The sequence below is a fragment of the Bactrocera neohumeralis genome, chromosome 4 (genome assembly GCF_024586455.1).
Source record: "Bactrocera neohumeralis isolate Rockhampton chromosome 4, APGP_CSIRO_Bneo_wtdbg2-racon-allhic-juicebox.fasta_v2, whole genome shotgun sequence".
Classification (NCBI taxonomy): domain Eukaryota; kingdom Metazoa; phylum Arthropoda; class Insecta; order Diptera; family Tephritidae; genus Bactrocera; species Bactrocera neohumeralis.
Genome location: NC_065921.1, coordinates 37,250,220 through 37,265,671, shown reverse-complemented (window position 1 = coordinate 37,265,671; position 15,452 = coordinate 37,250,220). Strand labels below are relative to the sequence as shown.

Sequence of the window (15,452 nt, the reverse complement as noted above, 5' to 3'; positions counted from 1 at the left end):
TTTTTGGTGAATCATTGTGGAACTTACCACTAGTAACCAATCAAAAAGCCTCTATAAATCTTCTATATCTTAGTAACTCTTCCTTGGCATAAATTAATTAAGTAATTAAAATTTGTAAGTATTCATAACGGATAAATGAAAAATGGCTCACCATATTTAGAAATCTGCAAAAGAGCTCTTTCCTCAGCTGTTGTTTCAAATAAATATTGATAAAAGTCAGACACAAACTCTACATTACGGCACCCTTCCCAATCTTTCCACATATTTGTGCTCACATACCCGTTTTTGTATACACACATCTATTCCTATAAGCTTGAGCTCATAGGAGTGTATATGGTTTTCGAATGCATGTTTCCCCCAGTGCAGCGGGCTGCCGTCATCAATAGTGCAGCGAAATGTGGGTCAGTGTAATAGAACCAGTCGCGCCAACACTACTGCTGGACGGCGGCTGCATGCGTATGCACGACCGGCCACGACTTCCGAAAGCAGCCAGAGCACGCAGCGTCGCCAACATCGGTTGCAGCTGACGACAGTTCACTGCCTCTTGGACGGCGCGTCGTGCTGTCGCGTGGTGCCGCGTTTATTTATGAGACCACTTGTTTATTGCGTTCGCCCTGTGCTGCGCTCCCTGTTCCGCGCGCAGTTTCTTTGACACACTGCATTCTCAAAAGCTGCTGAAACCCGCACCAATAATATCTGTCGCCCGTAAAGTAATTGGCCGAAAATTTATTTTTGTTTTTTTAAATAGCAAAAAAAAAACAAAATAGAAAAGTGACAAGCCGTCTAGTAACCAATTAGGCGATTAGGAAATGTATTAAAAGCTTGTTTCCATTTCAGGTGGCAGTGCCGAGCGAATTCCCGGAATTCTTGCCGAGCATACTTTATGCTGTCGCTGCTGTCTCTGCATCGCGTGGGTGTTGTCAAAAATTTGTTTCGATTAGTTTACCGTTGCGTGACGCGTGTCCCAGCATAAGTGTAGTTATGGCTCGCACAACTCATGTTGATGTTGATGGATTTATGTTTTAATTTTGCTCTTACTTTGGCGTTAATTTTCTTGTCACGATAAATTTGTAGTTTAAAGATTTTCTTGGAAAGTTGTTTATGTTTATGTTTCTTTAATTAGTTTCGGTGTTGAATTTTGGGGAACTATGGGCAAAAAATAGTACGACTTTGTTCATAATTTTAAAATTCTTAATTTATTCTTCAAAATCATAATGTCCTCCCCCTCAAAGTAATCCCCATTGGCCAAAATTTCTTTCCAATCCTCAAAGCGGTTGCTTGAGTTTGCTGAATAGCCAAAAGTCATACGGAGCTAAATCAGGCGAATACGGTGGTTGCGCCATTGGTTGAAGATTTGGCGAAAAACTCACTGGTGCAAAAACCAATAGTTGGCAGCCCATAATTCCGACTTTTTTTTCCGAAAAGCTTCGCGCAAACGAAACTTAACACTTAAATAGTATTCCCTGTTGACAATTTGGCCGGTCGGACATTCGAAGTGCACCACAGCTCGATAATCGAATATAACTCTCAACATAACTTTGGTTTTTGTTATGCTTTGATGTGATTTTTCGGCATCGGCTCACCTTTGTCACGATATTCGCCCGATTGATTGAGTCGTAAGCATAGATCCAAGAGTCATCGCCAGTAATAATACGTTTCATTACATTCGGGGAGTTGGAAAGCTTTGTTTCACAGACGTTTTTCGATAAAATTTAGTGATTTTGAAACCAATCGTGCTTTCACTTTTAGGCCGAAATATCTTTCAAAATCGTTTTCACTGAACCTTTTGATATTCTAACGATGCCAGTAAGATCTCTGACTTTTCATCGTTGATTCTCAAGCATCAATTCCTTTATTTTATATTATTCACCAAAATAGCTAAAAATCAACTTAGGTGACTGTCGTTTGGATTCCGACCTAAAATGAGGAGCCATGGATTGTAAGCTTGTGCGCCACCCGCTTTGCACAGAGCTTCCGCTTACCCAAATATTCATCCACAATATGTCTAATCCGTTCTTTAGAGTCTCAGCTCTCTTGAATGATTTCACTTTACGTTCATCTGAATTATCTTAGGTAATTTTTTGACGTTTTCGTCGGTAACAGCGTCCATTGTCCTCATCGTCTTCGGTGATCATTTCGCCTCGTTTATACTGATCACACCACTTCTCAGTGGACAGCTTATTTATACATGAAGTTCCTTTTTATCCATCTTTTGTAAACTGACACAAGCTGTTTCAATCAAAATCTTTTAAATCACAAACTAATGATCCGACAGCTGTCAAATTTATACACGTGCCTTTTGAAGGTTAGGATTGACTAAAAATCATGGATTTAATCGATCAAAATTCAATTCTTGTGTGGAAAACTTTTTCATTTACGATATTTCCCCTAGATTATTGTCCAAAACTAAGCTACAATCTCCAAACAGATTGTTTGGATCGAAGTACTATAACATGCATCGAAAATATTCGATAAGAAATACACCTGTGAAGGTTATTATAACTTCGGTGCAGTCGAAGTTACCGTTTTTGCCCATATTCAATTTGTTCGTCAGCAAAACTCTACTAAGTGGACTTAAACTTTTCTTTCTAGAACGCTATTGGTCAGTTTCGAAATAATCAACTTATCAGTTATAAATATTTATTATCAATTTTCCAGGAAAATAGACACAAAGTTTAAATCCCCCTATACTCACATGCGACACTGCGGTCGTAAACGTAAATAAACAAGCGTAAAACAAAGCTAAAGATAAAGATATTCAATGATATTTACCAGCCATTAAAGTGTTGACATATTACCATATAGATACATGCTTTGTTCTCTCAATACTTAGCATTAATAACGTGCTTATGATCATTTTTACAAGTATGTAACAAATTTCATATATGTATATATGTATATGCGTGTACAACATCTCAATTTGTCCGATAAGCAAAAATTCAGAAACGACAAAATGTTATGAAGAGAGAAACGAAATAATGGGTTGTCAAAATGGTCTTGCGATATTTTCGCTAGTTGGCGCTGAAAGCGCGTAGTTCTAGTTTTATTCGTTGCATCGGGTCATGCTATACCTTTTTGGAAAGCTCATTTCACGTGCTAACGACTGATTGCCGTTTCTTTTAAGTCCTTCGTGAGTTATAGCGTCGCAAACATGGATTATATGTTCTTATCTACTTCTAGAGTTATTTCCACTCATACCGGGCTTTCCAATAAGGGTGATATGATTTCTTGAAAAAAAAACTCATTAATTGAAAAAGAAATTCAAATGTTTTTTATTTAATTTAATTAATAATTAAATTCTCCACGGCCTCCACGACTTCTTTTGCAGAATCGAATTCCATGGACCCAATATTCGACTACTTTTTCTACTAAATCAAGTCGTATGTCAGGAACAGCACGTTCAATATTGAAGCTAATCTGGTTTATTGCTAAGACCAATGATTTCAAATAACCCCACTAGAAGTAGTCTAATTGTGTTAAATCACAACATGTTAGAGGTCATTCGATGTCACAATTTCTTGAAGTAATCGAATCTCAAAACTTTCATCGCAATAATTTTTGGCACCAGATGTTGCCTGGATCGACTGCTTCCAATTGCGGCCATAAAAAATTGGTTATCTAAACCGCTGGCCACTGACAGTAACCCTGTCACCCTGTCATTTCGAAAGAAGTACAGACCGATGATTCCACCAGACCAAAAACCACACCAAACTGTCAATTTAGGTGAATGTAATGGTTGTTCACGAAAAATTGTGGATTTTATTCGCACCAGAATTTTGAAATAGAATTAGAATCATATCATCCCTATTGGAAAACCCGGTATAGGACTTACTCTTAAAATGAGTTATTTTGAGTGGTTATATACAGTTAGAAGGCCGAAAAAAAACGATTTTTTTCTAAAAAAAATTTTTAAATTTACTGATTCAAAAATTTGTACATACAAGTATATTATAGTATTTAACTGTACTTTAAGACTTCCTCGATTAATTACTAAAACATATATTTAGGAAGCTCGTATTAAAATTGTATCCTAATCGTTTTAATCGTTTCCCAGTAATGTTGGTCACCGACTTTAAAACACCATTTTGAGAAAAATGCGTTTAAAGTTTTTCCTTGTACTTCCAGGCACTCTGAAACGCCTTTTCAAATCTGTGTATAACTTCGAACATATTCACAGGAACGATATGAAATTTTATGTGTGTATTCTTAAAGATATGTACATTAAGAAAATAAAATAATTTTTTTTGAAAATTCTAACTGTATATAACCCCACAAGAATGAGCGTAAAAAATGTGGGACTATATTTTCATTGATGATTTTGATAGAGACTTACAGCTCTAACTTAAAACCTTCAGATTTTAAGTTTAATGGTTTGAGAGAGTATTGATTTAAATAATTTGAAAACGGAGTGAGTGTGTTATGATTTAGAAATAAGAGGAATGTAAAATTTTTAGGAAAGCCTTAAAATTCTAATTACATCCATACTATATGTTTCATAGCACGAATTGGAGTTGAAATTATATCTACGCTTAAAGTGTACCCACTATTTGGCGCAAGACTGTATTGCATATTTACATTTTAATTTACATTCACACACAACGAATTGAGAATTCCTAACTTCAACAACGTTCTTAATGCGGGCCTATTTACTCACACATATGCCATAGAATTGGCTGTAAACATTTCGTTGCGCGTACTCAACTACTGATAACACCTTAGCACTTGAGTATTTGGCTAATGAGAACAGTAGGTAGATCGCGAGACAGTGTCGCATAATGTAATATTAATTACTTACTTTTTTCTCTTGTGTAGCATTCACTCCCCAACACTTCTTAAAATGCACTGGACGAGTTCGATGTGCTGAAATTTGAAGGATGTAAAACACATTTTGGATCATTAGGATCCGTCCGTGTAGATGAAGTCATACCCGTTTTCTTCTAATCAAACTCAGTCAGAAAATCCTATATTTATTTTTGTCAAAACTTTTTTCTGCATATGAGATCCTTTATTAGTTTCGGATAAGCTTGGTTCCTCAGACTTCGCTTATTTTAAACCAATGATTCGTTTTTGCAAATTATTAACTTTTTATGCCATACAAAAATCTGAAGAACCTATGAGACTTGAGAATATAATTCAAAGCGAAATTTGAAATATAATCCATAGACTATATTTTGATTAAACTCGTAACACTGTGCCACGTTCCGTCTGTCAATTCCACCTGATATCGGTGTACTTGTGTTGGCTAGATAAAGCTGCCTTACTCAAGCGCTAATGGAGTACGACAATATTGAGTCATTCGCGTACAGTTACTAGAGACGTGCAGCGGACTGCAGCGAAACGCTCGACAATACAAAAACATCGCAACGACGCGTACATAAAATATTTAATTTAATGTTTTGCGAGGTCGACGTGGAATATTCGCCAGTGAAAAGCGTGTAAAAATGTAAAATAAGTGAGAAATCAGTATTTGCAATTGCGGCATAGTGATTTGACTTTCCAAAAAGCAAAAAACGATTCGAAATAATTTGTAAATCTATACGAAATTGATAAAAGTGTTCAAAATTATATAAAAAAGTGTTTTAGAATATTTCTAAAGGCGTAGTAAATGCGCTAGTGTCTGTGTCAAATAGCGTAAATATTTTAACTACAAGAGCATTTACATACACATACATAAATGATAAAGTTTTTTACAAAACCAAAAATGTATACTTCAGAGTTAATGGAACATATTGGTGATTACCTAAGTAACATCATACACTTACAAGTAATGGATATGGCCAAAGGCCAAAACCAAGGTAAGTTTGGTATAAAAAGGTGTTGCTAAATAACGGAAAGTACGTACTCACCTTATATTATATACTAACTTAAGAAACTTACGTAGGTTGCTACTATATATATTTCTGGCCTAATAATGTAAATAGGCATATTTATCAACGAAAATAGTTTTTTTTATTTATTTTTTTTTTTTTTTTATTTTTTTTTTTATTTTTATTTTTTTTTTATTTTTATTTTTTTTTGTCGATTGCTGTTTTGTTTCGGGCTCATATGCATAGATCCATAATTCGTCACCTGTGACGATCTTATAAACGTCTTTTGAAGCACCGCGATCGTATTTTTTCAGCATTTCTTTACACCAATCCACACGAGTCTTTTTTGAGCGATTGTCAAATTGTGCGGGATACAACAAGAACAAACCTTTTTTACGGCCAGGTGTTCATGCAATATCGAATGTATGCTGGTGGGAGAAATGCATAGGCATGCCTCTATCTGAAGGTATGTTACATGACGGTCTTGCATTATCAGTTCACATACGGCATCGATGTTTTCTGGACGACGGCTGTTTTTGGACGACCTTCACGGAATTCCTCTTTGAGCGAGCGTCGGCCACGATTGAATTCGTTGTACCAGTTTTTCACAGTGCTATAGAATGGTGCTTCATAGCCATACAAAGATTTTAGTTCATCGATGCACTCTTGTCGTGATAATCCACGTCGAAAGTTGTGAAAAATGATCGCACGAAAATGTTCACGAGTTAATTCCATTTTTTGGCCGAGATGAATTTTTTAATTCCCTGTAAATAAAACAATTCACGATTAAATGACAAAACGTTCTGAGTGATGTTATGCAAAAAAATGTCAAACTTTCCAATGGAAATGTCAGATTGCACCTGGCAACACTTAGTGTTGCCCTAGGCCAGAATATATATAGCAGCCTTCGTATGAACGTAATTTGGTCAATACTCTGCCGAGGAAGAGTAAGGTTGATGCTTACAAATGCGTAGATATGAAATCTAGAACACATTTGAATGAAATACCATTACATAAAGTAAACGAAAACCACACTGACTTAAAAAAATAAATAAACAAGTTAATTGTTGTGGAAAAGAGGTAAATAAAAAATTACGTACTCCTAATATAATTATAGTGAAGAGTTTTTTTAATTGTGCTATGTAATAATATAATAGTTCAAAGAAAAAATGAAAAATGTTGTAACCTATTTCTAGTTTCAGCGTAATAATTTGATAAGATAGCAAAATAGATTTCAAACTAAAGGCGTTTAATAAAATTAGAATATACATACCATATTTGAGAAGTATTGCCGCCTGGTTAGCTTTTGAAATCCATACTATTTGCAAGTTAAACAAATTCATACAATGTGTCTATTAAACTTAAGATGACTTTGAATTGGAAATCTTTTTGAATAGGGTTGCCAACTTTTTAATAGATTTTATTCAATTAAATTCATAAAATAAATGTTATTGGAGATATCAAGCTGAGCAGATTTAAGTCAAATTTCTACCAAAGATATTACTGACAGTAAATCAAGTTCATTTTGAAACTAAGTAATGATAAAGCTAAACCGATTCTTTGGTGTATTTGGATCAATGGCGATTATTTCTCACAAATCAATCAAATCATTCGACCACACTAATCCAAGTAGTTTGTTGGGTAAAATATTCGAATATTTTTAAACAAACATTAAGGGTTAAAAGGTTGGCATCTAAAAAAAATACTCTAAAAGTATTACAGATCCTCGTCTAGCTCTTTAAAACACGTTATTTCAATAAATTTGATAAGTTATACAAATATAATTTAAAATATAGTTATGTAACTAAAGATGTTGATTCGTATTTGCTACCATATGATTATGGAACTCTATAGGAACACTAAGCTTTAAGCTAAAAATAATGCAAAATGTTATGAATAAATCCCATAAAAATTAAATTTGAAAAATACTCTTATACGTCTCTTTATTGAATTCAGTTTTGCGGTTAAGGAAGTTTGTAGTTTTACGAGTATATGCGCGAAAACCTATAAAAATAATTATTTTATGAATGAAGATTTGTTTCTAATGCACCTCGCAACCTTAGTAGATTTCGAGTCGCATGTCTGATTCGACCTTAGATTACTTAATATGGTTGAAGAAGGTTAGTTAATAAGAACAAATAAATTTTTCTGATAAAAATTACTCCACAACCTCAAACAAGATATATCACACGATCTTGGTGGCCAATCGAACGGCCCAAAACGTGAAATTATCTGCTCACCGAAGGGTTCTCTCAACAAATCCATCGATTAATGCGATTGGTGCGTGACATTCCTCTTACATTTTTATGTTACTGTGCGAAAATGGGCGTAATCGGACTACAAACACGCCTACTTTCTATATAACACAATTTTAAAATCCACTTGATTATTTAACTTACCAGTCCACAAATCAAGAAACAATTAATACTGAAACGGAATGAAACCTGGCACGAATAATGCCAATAAAGTATGCCACCCTATGATCAAAAAATGTCCAAATTCAACTAAAACAGTTCAAGTCTCTAGGTTCCGACTATGTGGAACCCAGTTCCTAAAATTGACTTTTAACCGCAAATATTGGTCAATGGGTGAGATATATGCATAATTAAAATTCATATAGCTATCATATAAACTAGTGTTACAAACCAAGTTCTTGTATCTAAACTTTTTTTATATTATGCTGAAGGTTAGTTCAGCTTTGGTTCAACTAAAGTTTTTGTTTAATATTTCCAAATCATTTGCGATTAGGTTGTATTATAATATCATTTCCAGGTTCGTTTATTTTCGAAGACCTTTGCACTACTTGTTGATACACACTTATTTTTTAACCAATTCCGAGAAATGCTTTCTTCGTATGCCTCGTATTTATTTCCATTTACACATGTCATGTACGAATGCATGTTTGCATATTCCAGTTGTTGTATTTATAACCCATTAATTATAGCTCACATATGTATGTACTATATGTATGTATAAAATCAAGTATTCAATAGACACACCTTGGATAAATCATCGCAATTATTTAGCCGTTAAATAGGCATATGAACCAAATTTCGCACTCGTAGCCGATAAAAACATTGTGAGCAAAAAATTGAACAAACTTGCTAGGTAAAATTTAAATGAAGAGGAAAATAATAAATATAAGTCGGTATGTATGGTAAAAGCGATACATACATGCAAGTGTATTTTCATATTAGCACAAATGTGTCGTGAAGCCAGCTTTGGAGCACAATTCCCACTCTGCCGTTGTTTACGTTTTTCAAATTATATGCATCGTTTTGAAATACATATCTTCATATATACACAACCATACATGTAAGTTAACCCGATAAGTTTTGTGCCTTTATCAATAATTTTATAATTGCTACACATGAGCTCACATATTTTTCATTATACTTTTTTGCCAGCACAATTAATACTTTTTAGACGTTAAGGGGTCAGTAGGGTAATTTGGCCTGTTTTTTTGACATTTTTTTTTCATAGAAATTTTTATTCTACAATAGAACTTTTTTCACGTATCATAAGGTATATCGTGGAGTGTATAAACAAATTTTTTCGGAATTTTTTGATGACAGCTGCCGGAGAAATGGCTGGGTGAATGAGATGCGTTTTTTTCACTGGCGGACACTGGAAACACAAAAACCCAATTTATTCTTAAAAAGTATGTTAATGGTTATTGTCCTTACTAAAATCTTGAAAAAATGTTGATAAATAAAAAATTAATTAATGTTTTTTTTTAATTTTTCCTCATGTTTTTTTTTACATAAATTTTGTCATAACATTGCCAATAAATTATAAAAAATAAAAAAATAGCCAGGCGTTTTGTAAACATTTAAAAAAAGTAAACAAATCGGTTGAGTAGTTCGACCGGTATCATGTCCGCCAGTTTAAAAAATGTGTTTTGAGAAAAACGCGTTTAAAGTTTTTAGGCGTTAATTTATTCTTTCTTTTTCGAAACCTTCCAATGGTAAAGTGGGTTTCTACAATAATTTTAAGGGTATAAGGGAACTGAAAATGCAAATAAAAAAAAAGTTTTGAAAAATGATTACCCTACTGACCTTAATTTATTCTTCAACAATTTTCACGGCAAAATCAGTTAAATATATGCTATCTGGATATCTACCTATATGCTGAAACAATGGGTTTTAAGATGCACAACAGAATATTCAATGAAAAAAGGAGATCATCTGTTTATTGAGAAAATAAAATATCAGTAAAAGACATAACAAAAAACGAAGAAAGTTTTCCGGTATAATTCAACAATAGAGTTTGCATGTGTATCCATAAATATGGTTATGTCAAACTAATGCATTTATACCAGTTGTTTGTTCGATTCGCCACTCTCCAAACTTTGTGAATTGAAAGCAATTATTGTGTATTCTAGCGATCAAACTCAGTCGGAACTCAAAATTCTAATTGTTTGTGACACCAAAGCGGAAACCGTGCGGGATCTTGCAAAAGCTTATACCATGTTCAAACCGAAAATTTAAAAGATTAGATTATATTTAAGCATTTCATAATCCAACAGTGTTCTCACTGCCGTTAGAAAGATCAAAAAACAGCTGTTATTGTCATTCAAGAATTCACATCGCTTAATATTTATCAAAAGAAAAGATTTTCATATAGTTTTTTGAAATAAAAAGACGGTTTTTTTTAATATTTTCCATATAATAGAAATAATGGATGCATTTTTTCATTTGTTAAGTCGATTTTCAGATGAAATTAGATTCATTGCTTTAAAAAAAAATTGTTTGTTTACATTTTTTTCCCTTTGTATTGTCTAAATCAGCTGTGATAATGTAACAGATTTCCAGTGCTGACAAGTAGATTGCGCAAAATCAGAGTCGCACAGAGAGATTTAGCGTGGATCAGTTTCAATTTTGTATTGCGAAATCTTGATAAATTTTTAAGATTAGTGGGATAATCCATTCAACAGCCGAAATCGTGTGATTAAGTGTCGGTCTGAACATGATATTACGTGCTTGCTTGAAAATGCTTAAAATTTAGACTGTAATGAAAATAGTCGTTAATTTCTTATGACATAATTTAGCTGTATTTTGTATACTGTTTATGAAATTGTAGAGGTCAGCTTATGGAAAAAGGGTGCGAGATGTAATGATGAAAAGGTACTATATGAATTCAAACGAGAATGACGGTATGATAGTATGAATGCAAGAGCACTTGATCTCTCTCCCAAAATGACAAGAAGAATTTTTCGTAAATATTTTCCATCCGGTAAAGTACTTAATGGTTACAATATTCCGAGAGAATATTTTCCGAAACAACTTTCATTATTATGTAATTAAAATTTATATATTGAAAACTCTAATTTGAAATAGTTATTAAAGAAAAAAAAAACTTTAAAGGTGTTTAGGGTCACATATTTAAATATCACGGCGGCGGAACCAGATGATTATTTCAAGCAGAAATAAAATGCGCATAAATTTATGTTACTGTCAAGAATTTAGATTTAATATTAAGATAATGGTTTGTCTTTAACAATAAAGGCGCTGTGAGCCGGGGCGTTTCTGGTCGTCAGTGAGCACTTTTGGTACCATCTTCGCGCACACCTTCAAGTGCTCCGTCACAATGTCATGTACCACAGATTTTGATAAATTTAACAACTGGACGTACACGAGTCACATTGTCGGTGTGTCGAAGTCGCAGGTCTCCCAGCACGGTCTTCATCAGCGACCTCTTCCTGGTTATCCAAAAAAGCCTGGTGCCACCGAAACACCACTTCGTTTTAAAGCAACACCTGGGTAAGCCTGTTTGCTCATATCAAACGTTTCTGTTACAGATTTTCCAAATTTCGCTTACCTCTGCTCTAACGAACGCTGCATTTTCGCTCGTTCGTTAGCTATAAACGCCCTATATTGAATCCAGTCGGTGCACGCACGCTTCGAAGTACAGTCGCGGCGAAAGAAAATCAGTCCTGTTACTTTCTGGACAAACCCTGTACTTCAACATTCTCTAATTCAATCGCGAAAAAGTCATTAATCATGGCTCTATAGTGTTCTTTATTGACTGTAATATTATGGTCGGCTTCATTCAACCAAAAGTCAGCTTCATCGCGGAACAAAATAATCTTCCGAAAATCGGGATCGGTGGCCATCTTGTTTTCGACCTATTTACCGAAACTGCGACGTGCCTGTGGGCCATTCGGCTTCAATTCTTGTACGAGAACCAAGATCCCTCCTCAAAATCTTCTATAAAGAGAGGTACAACTCCAATCGTTACGAGCGTTGGTTCGTTGGCTGCAACTACGCCTCAGATGGTCCATCCGTTGAGTTCAATTTTCAATACTTCGTTAAAGTATTCCACTGGTAACTGGTGAATGACACGCGTGATGTTTTGCTCCAAGGCCTGAATTGAAGTGGGATTTTCCGCATAGTGTTTAGACTTTACATATCCCTACAGGAAAAAGTCTAACGTTATGATATCACAAGATCTTGGTATCCTATCGACCGTCCCTAGATATGAAATTATCTGCACACCGAAGTATTCTCTCAATAAACCCCTTGATTGATGCGATGTGTGGAAAGTGGCGCCGTCTTGTTGAAACCAAACGTCGCCGAGATCACGACCCTCAATTTCAGGCATCAAATAGTCGCTTATCATGGCGCAATAACGGTCGCCATTGACGGCATAATTTTTGAAGAAATATGGACCGATGATTCCACCATCCCACAAACCACACCATATTGATGCTTTTTCTGGTTCAAATGGCAGCTCTTGAATCTCTTTAGGTTGCTTCTCGTCACAAATGCGGCAAGTTTGCTTGTTTACATAGGACTTCTACTTGAATCACCCAATATGAAAAGAAGTATTACCGTTCTAATTTACCTAGAGCATGAAAACTATTTAATAATCATTCTGCATTGTTTTATATAGGAATTTTACTTGCCTTTTATTTACCAACACATTTTGCAAAATTTGTTTAAACTTCGGACAATGGAATTACATTCAAAGGTAACACTCATGAAAAAAGTAAATTAGCACAGGAAATATATTTCCGCTATTTCGCTCTTATAATAACACCCAATTATGTGTTATACTCTATTGACATCGATACTCTTAGTATTTGTTGCATTCCACATCTTTATTGAATTTTGCTTATTGTTGAATATTTGAATAAGCTTAAAGCATTAAGCCAACTGATCAGTAAGCTAATAGCTAGCTTAATAGTTGGAAAGAGAGATAAGTGCTCTTAAAAGCTACCGCTGCTAAATTAATTTATGCTCGGAGCAAAGAGCACGCGGGCGGTACGCGAACACGTATATAAAAGGCAGAAGTTGATAACTGTTAAAACGTTATTTAAAAGAAATCGAAGCCAACCTGAATTAACTGAAAGCGAATGCTCGCTCGGGGTAAGGAGCTGGAATAGAAGAATACCAGCCGCTAGTTCGTAAATTCTCGTATTTCATTGGTTTTGGGCGCGTCTGTGAAATGCCGTTTGTGATGCTAAAAAGTTGAAACGTAAATGGGTCAGTCAACCGGCCAATAGACGAGTATGCAGTGGCGTCACTTGACCAGCACCGGAGCTGTGCCAGTTTCCGCGAGCTTCATTAACTTGATTAGCATAAATTCAAACATGAAAGAGTGGGCATGTTGATACTAGTTTTATAGCCGCGATATGTACATATGTAAACGACACACCGGCAATAAAATCAGCATTCGTCACAGCTAACTGAGCAGACGGCGGTTTTTAGCGCGCATAAATTAAATTTGCTTGAGAAAATTCGCACCATGCCAACGCTTGTGTGACTTTAAAACGCGCAGATCTGCAAAAGGCTAATGGATATTCGAGTGCAGCTCGTGCCGGCGTGCCAACGTTTGAGCAGCGCTGGTCGCATGCCAATCAATTGCGAAGTGCACCAAATTGAAATGGAAATGTGCGCAAACTCGCCAACACAATTAGTCCAGGCAGGCAGGCGGCCGGCGACTAAGCGTTGCCACATTATTCCCATTTTCATTTGTTACCCTTTTCATACGTAAGCTGTTCATGCATGAGTGGTTGTTGGCGTACACAAATATTTATCGTAACTGCATGGCGGAAATAAAGCACAAAGAAGAGTGGAAATAAATAAATGAATAAAATGGACTAGAAATTAATTAACGCAATTGATAAAAGGCACTCGGACAGTGCGGCATTAGCTACTGTGCGCGCTTGGCTTGGCCAAAATCCAAATACATGCGAGCAACCAGTTTAGGCCAGACAGCATTTCACTCGCGCGCTCGCGTTTGAAGGCGCGTTGTGAACGCAATTGGATTTTGGTGTCAAAACGTAAACAAAGCAACATTCAAAATGCAAAAAACCTGCCATTTTCCTCAAAATACGCAACGCGCATCGACAACTTTATATATGTATGTATGTATGTATATGTGTGTGCGTATGTATGTGTTGTTGTTTGTGAAAAAAATTCGCAGAACGTTTTCGTATTGAGGCTGCAACAGTTTCGATTTGTGGCGTGCATTTAGCAATTTGTTGCGCGACTGGTTTTAACCCACTTCCACCGTTCTGCTGCTAAGTATTCCACAGCCTTCTGCCATTTAAGTACCTGCTTGCTTGCCTGCCTGCCTGCTGAATGTTTGTTTGCTTGACTGCCTGCCCAATTGCTTTGCCTTATAGTCGGTTGGTTGCTTGCCAAGCGTTGCCTATTGAGCACAAACGTTCTTTCGCCGAAATCTCAATCGAGTGTAAACGGCGCACGTTCGCCTGGCGTATACTGGCGTATGGCTGCGAATGAAGATAGCGCAAATTACATTTAGTCGATTGTATGCTTTTTAATTTAAATGAAAATTGCTTTAAACGCGCAATGACCAAAAATAAAGCATCGATAAAGAATGCTGCATTTTGTTGCTACGATTGAGCTCCGTAATGTTCTATGGTTATTTGCTCACACCAAACTGAAGTTAAGAATTCAAATTTTATTTACAACAGATTTGCTGTGAGTTCAATTGTTCCGATATATCTGAGCTGCGCCGATCAAACCATATCCGTCTATCGGTAGGTGGAAATGTGGGCTCAAATACTAGAGCAAAAATAATAGAAATAGCGATTACGATAGTTTCGATACGTTACTATATACAAAAAAAAAAAAAATTTTTTTTCGTTTGATTACTCGGTAAAATAAGTTTGACACATCGAAGCCTTAAAAATCCAGAAAGAAACCATATTATCAAAATATATAAACGGGGCTCCATTTCGAGGTTTCCTATTTTTTAGAGAAAAAGCACAGAAACTTCAAATTATTCCCTATTAAATATTGTCATTCCGAAGAACATTCTTTGGTATTTATTTTTTGAAGATTGTCCCTTTAAAATTTTTTCCGCGGTTACGTTTTACGTCCAATTTTCGATGACTCTTTCGAGCATTTCGACTGGTAACTGATGACAAGGTCTGAATCGAAGCAGAATTGTCCGCAAAGACGATGTGATATCACGCCAAATCTACCGGCCCATAACGTGAAATTACCAGCTCAGTCAAAAGATGTTCTCCTATGAATTCCATTATTTGATGCGATGGAAAAAAATCATTTTTTTTGTGGTGGTTATTGTGTGGAGGTGATTAAATGTGCGCGCAAATGCTGGCAATTTTACCGATTGTCTACTCGAAAATACCCATTTTTGAGTCAGAAGTCG

At 35.5% G+C, this 15,452-nt stretch overlaps 2 protein-coding genes across 13 annotated transcripts in view; one reads left to right on the top strand and one right to left on the bottom strand.

Moving 5' to 3' along the window:
• Positions 1–15,452, bottom strand: part of LOC126755348 (putative ATP synthase subunit f, mitochondrial) — a 565,888-nt gene that overhangs the window by 213,352 nt on the left and 337,084 nt on the right. Inside the window, exon 1 of one of the 4 annotated variants that reach the window (XM_050467849.1) lies at positions 9,875–9,878. The exons of the other annotated variants lie outside the window; for them this stretch is intronic. The gene's annotated coding sequence lies outside the window, so the exon portion shown is untranslated. Of the gene's footprint in view, positions 1–9,874; positions 9,879–15,452 lie in introns of those variants that run through there. 4 annotated transcript variants of the gene reach the window in all.
• Positions 1–15,452, top strand: part of LOC126755323 (F-actin-uncapping protein LRRC16A) — a 108,098-nt gene that overhangs the window by 16,236 nt on the left and 76,410 nt on the right. For 3 of the 9 annotated variants that reach the window (XM_050467800.1, XM_050467799.1, XM_050467798.1), the window contains exon 1: positions 5,316–5,795. The exons of 3 other annotated variants lie outside the window; for them this stretch is intronic. In XM_050467800.1, coding sequence (XP_050323757.1) covers positions 5,675–5,795 — 121 coding nt within the window. In that variant the 5' untranslated portion in view covers positions 5,316–5,674. Of the gene's footprint in view, positions 1–5,314; positions 5,796–15,452 lie in introns of those variants that run through there. 3 more of the 9 variants (XR_007666478.1, XM_050467807.1, XM_050467801.1) reach the window with 2 other exon arrangements.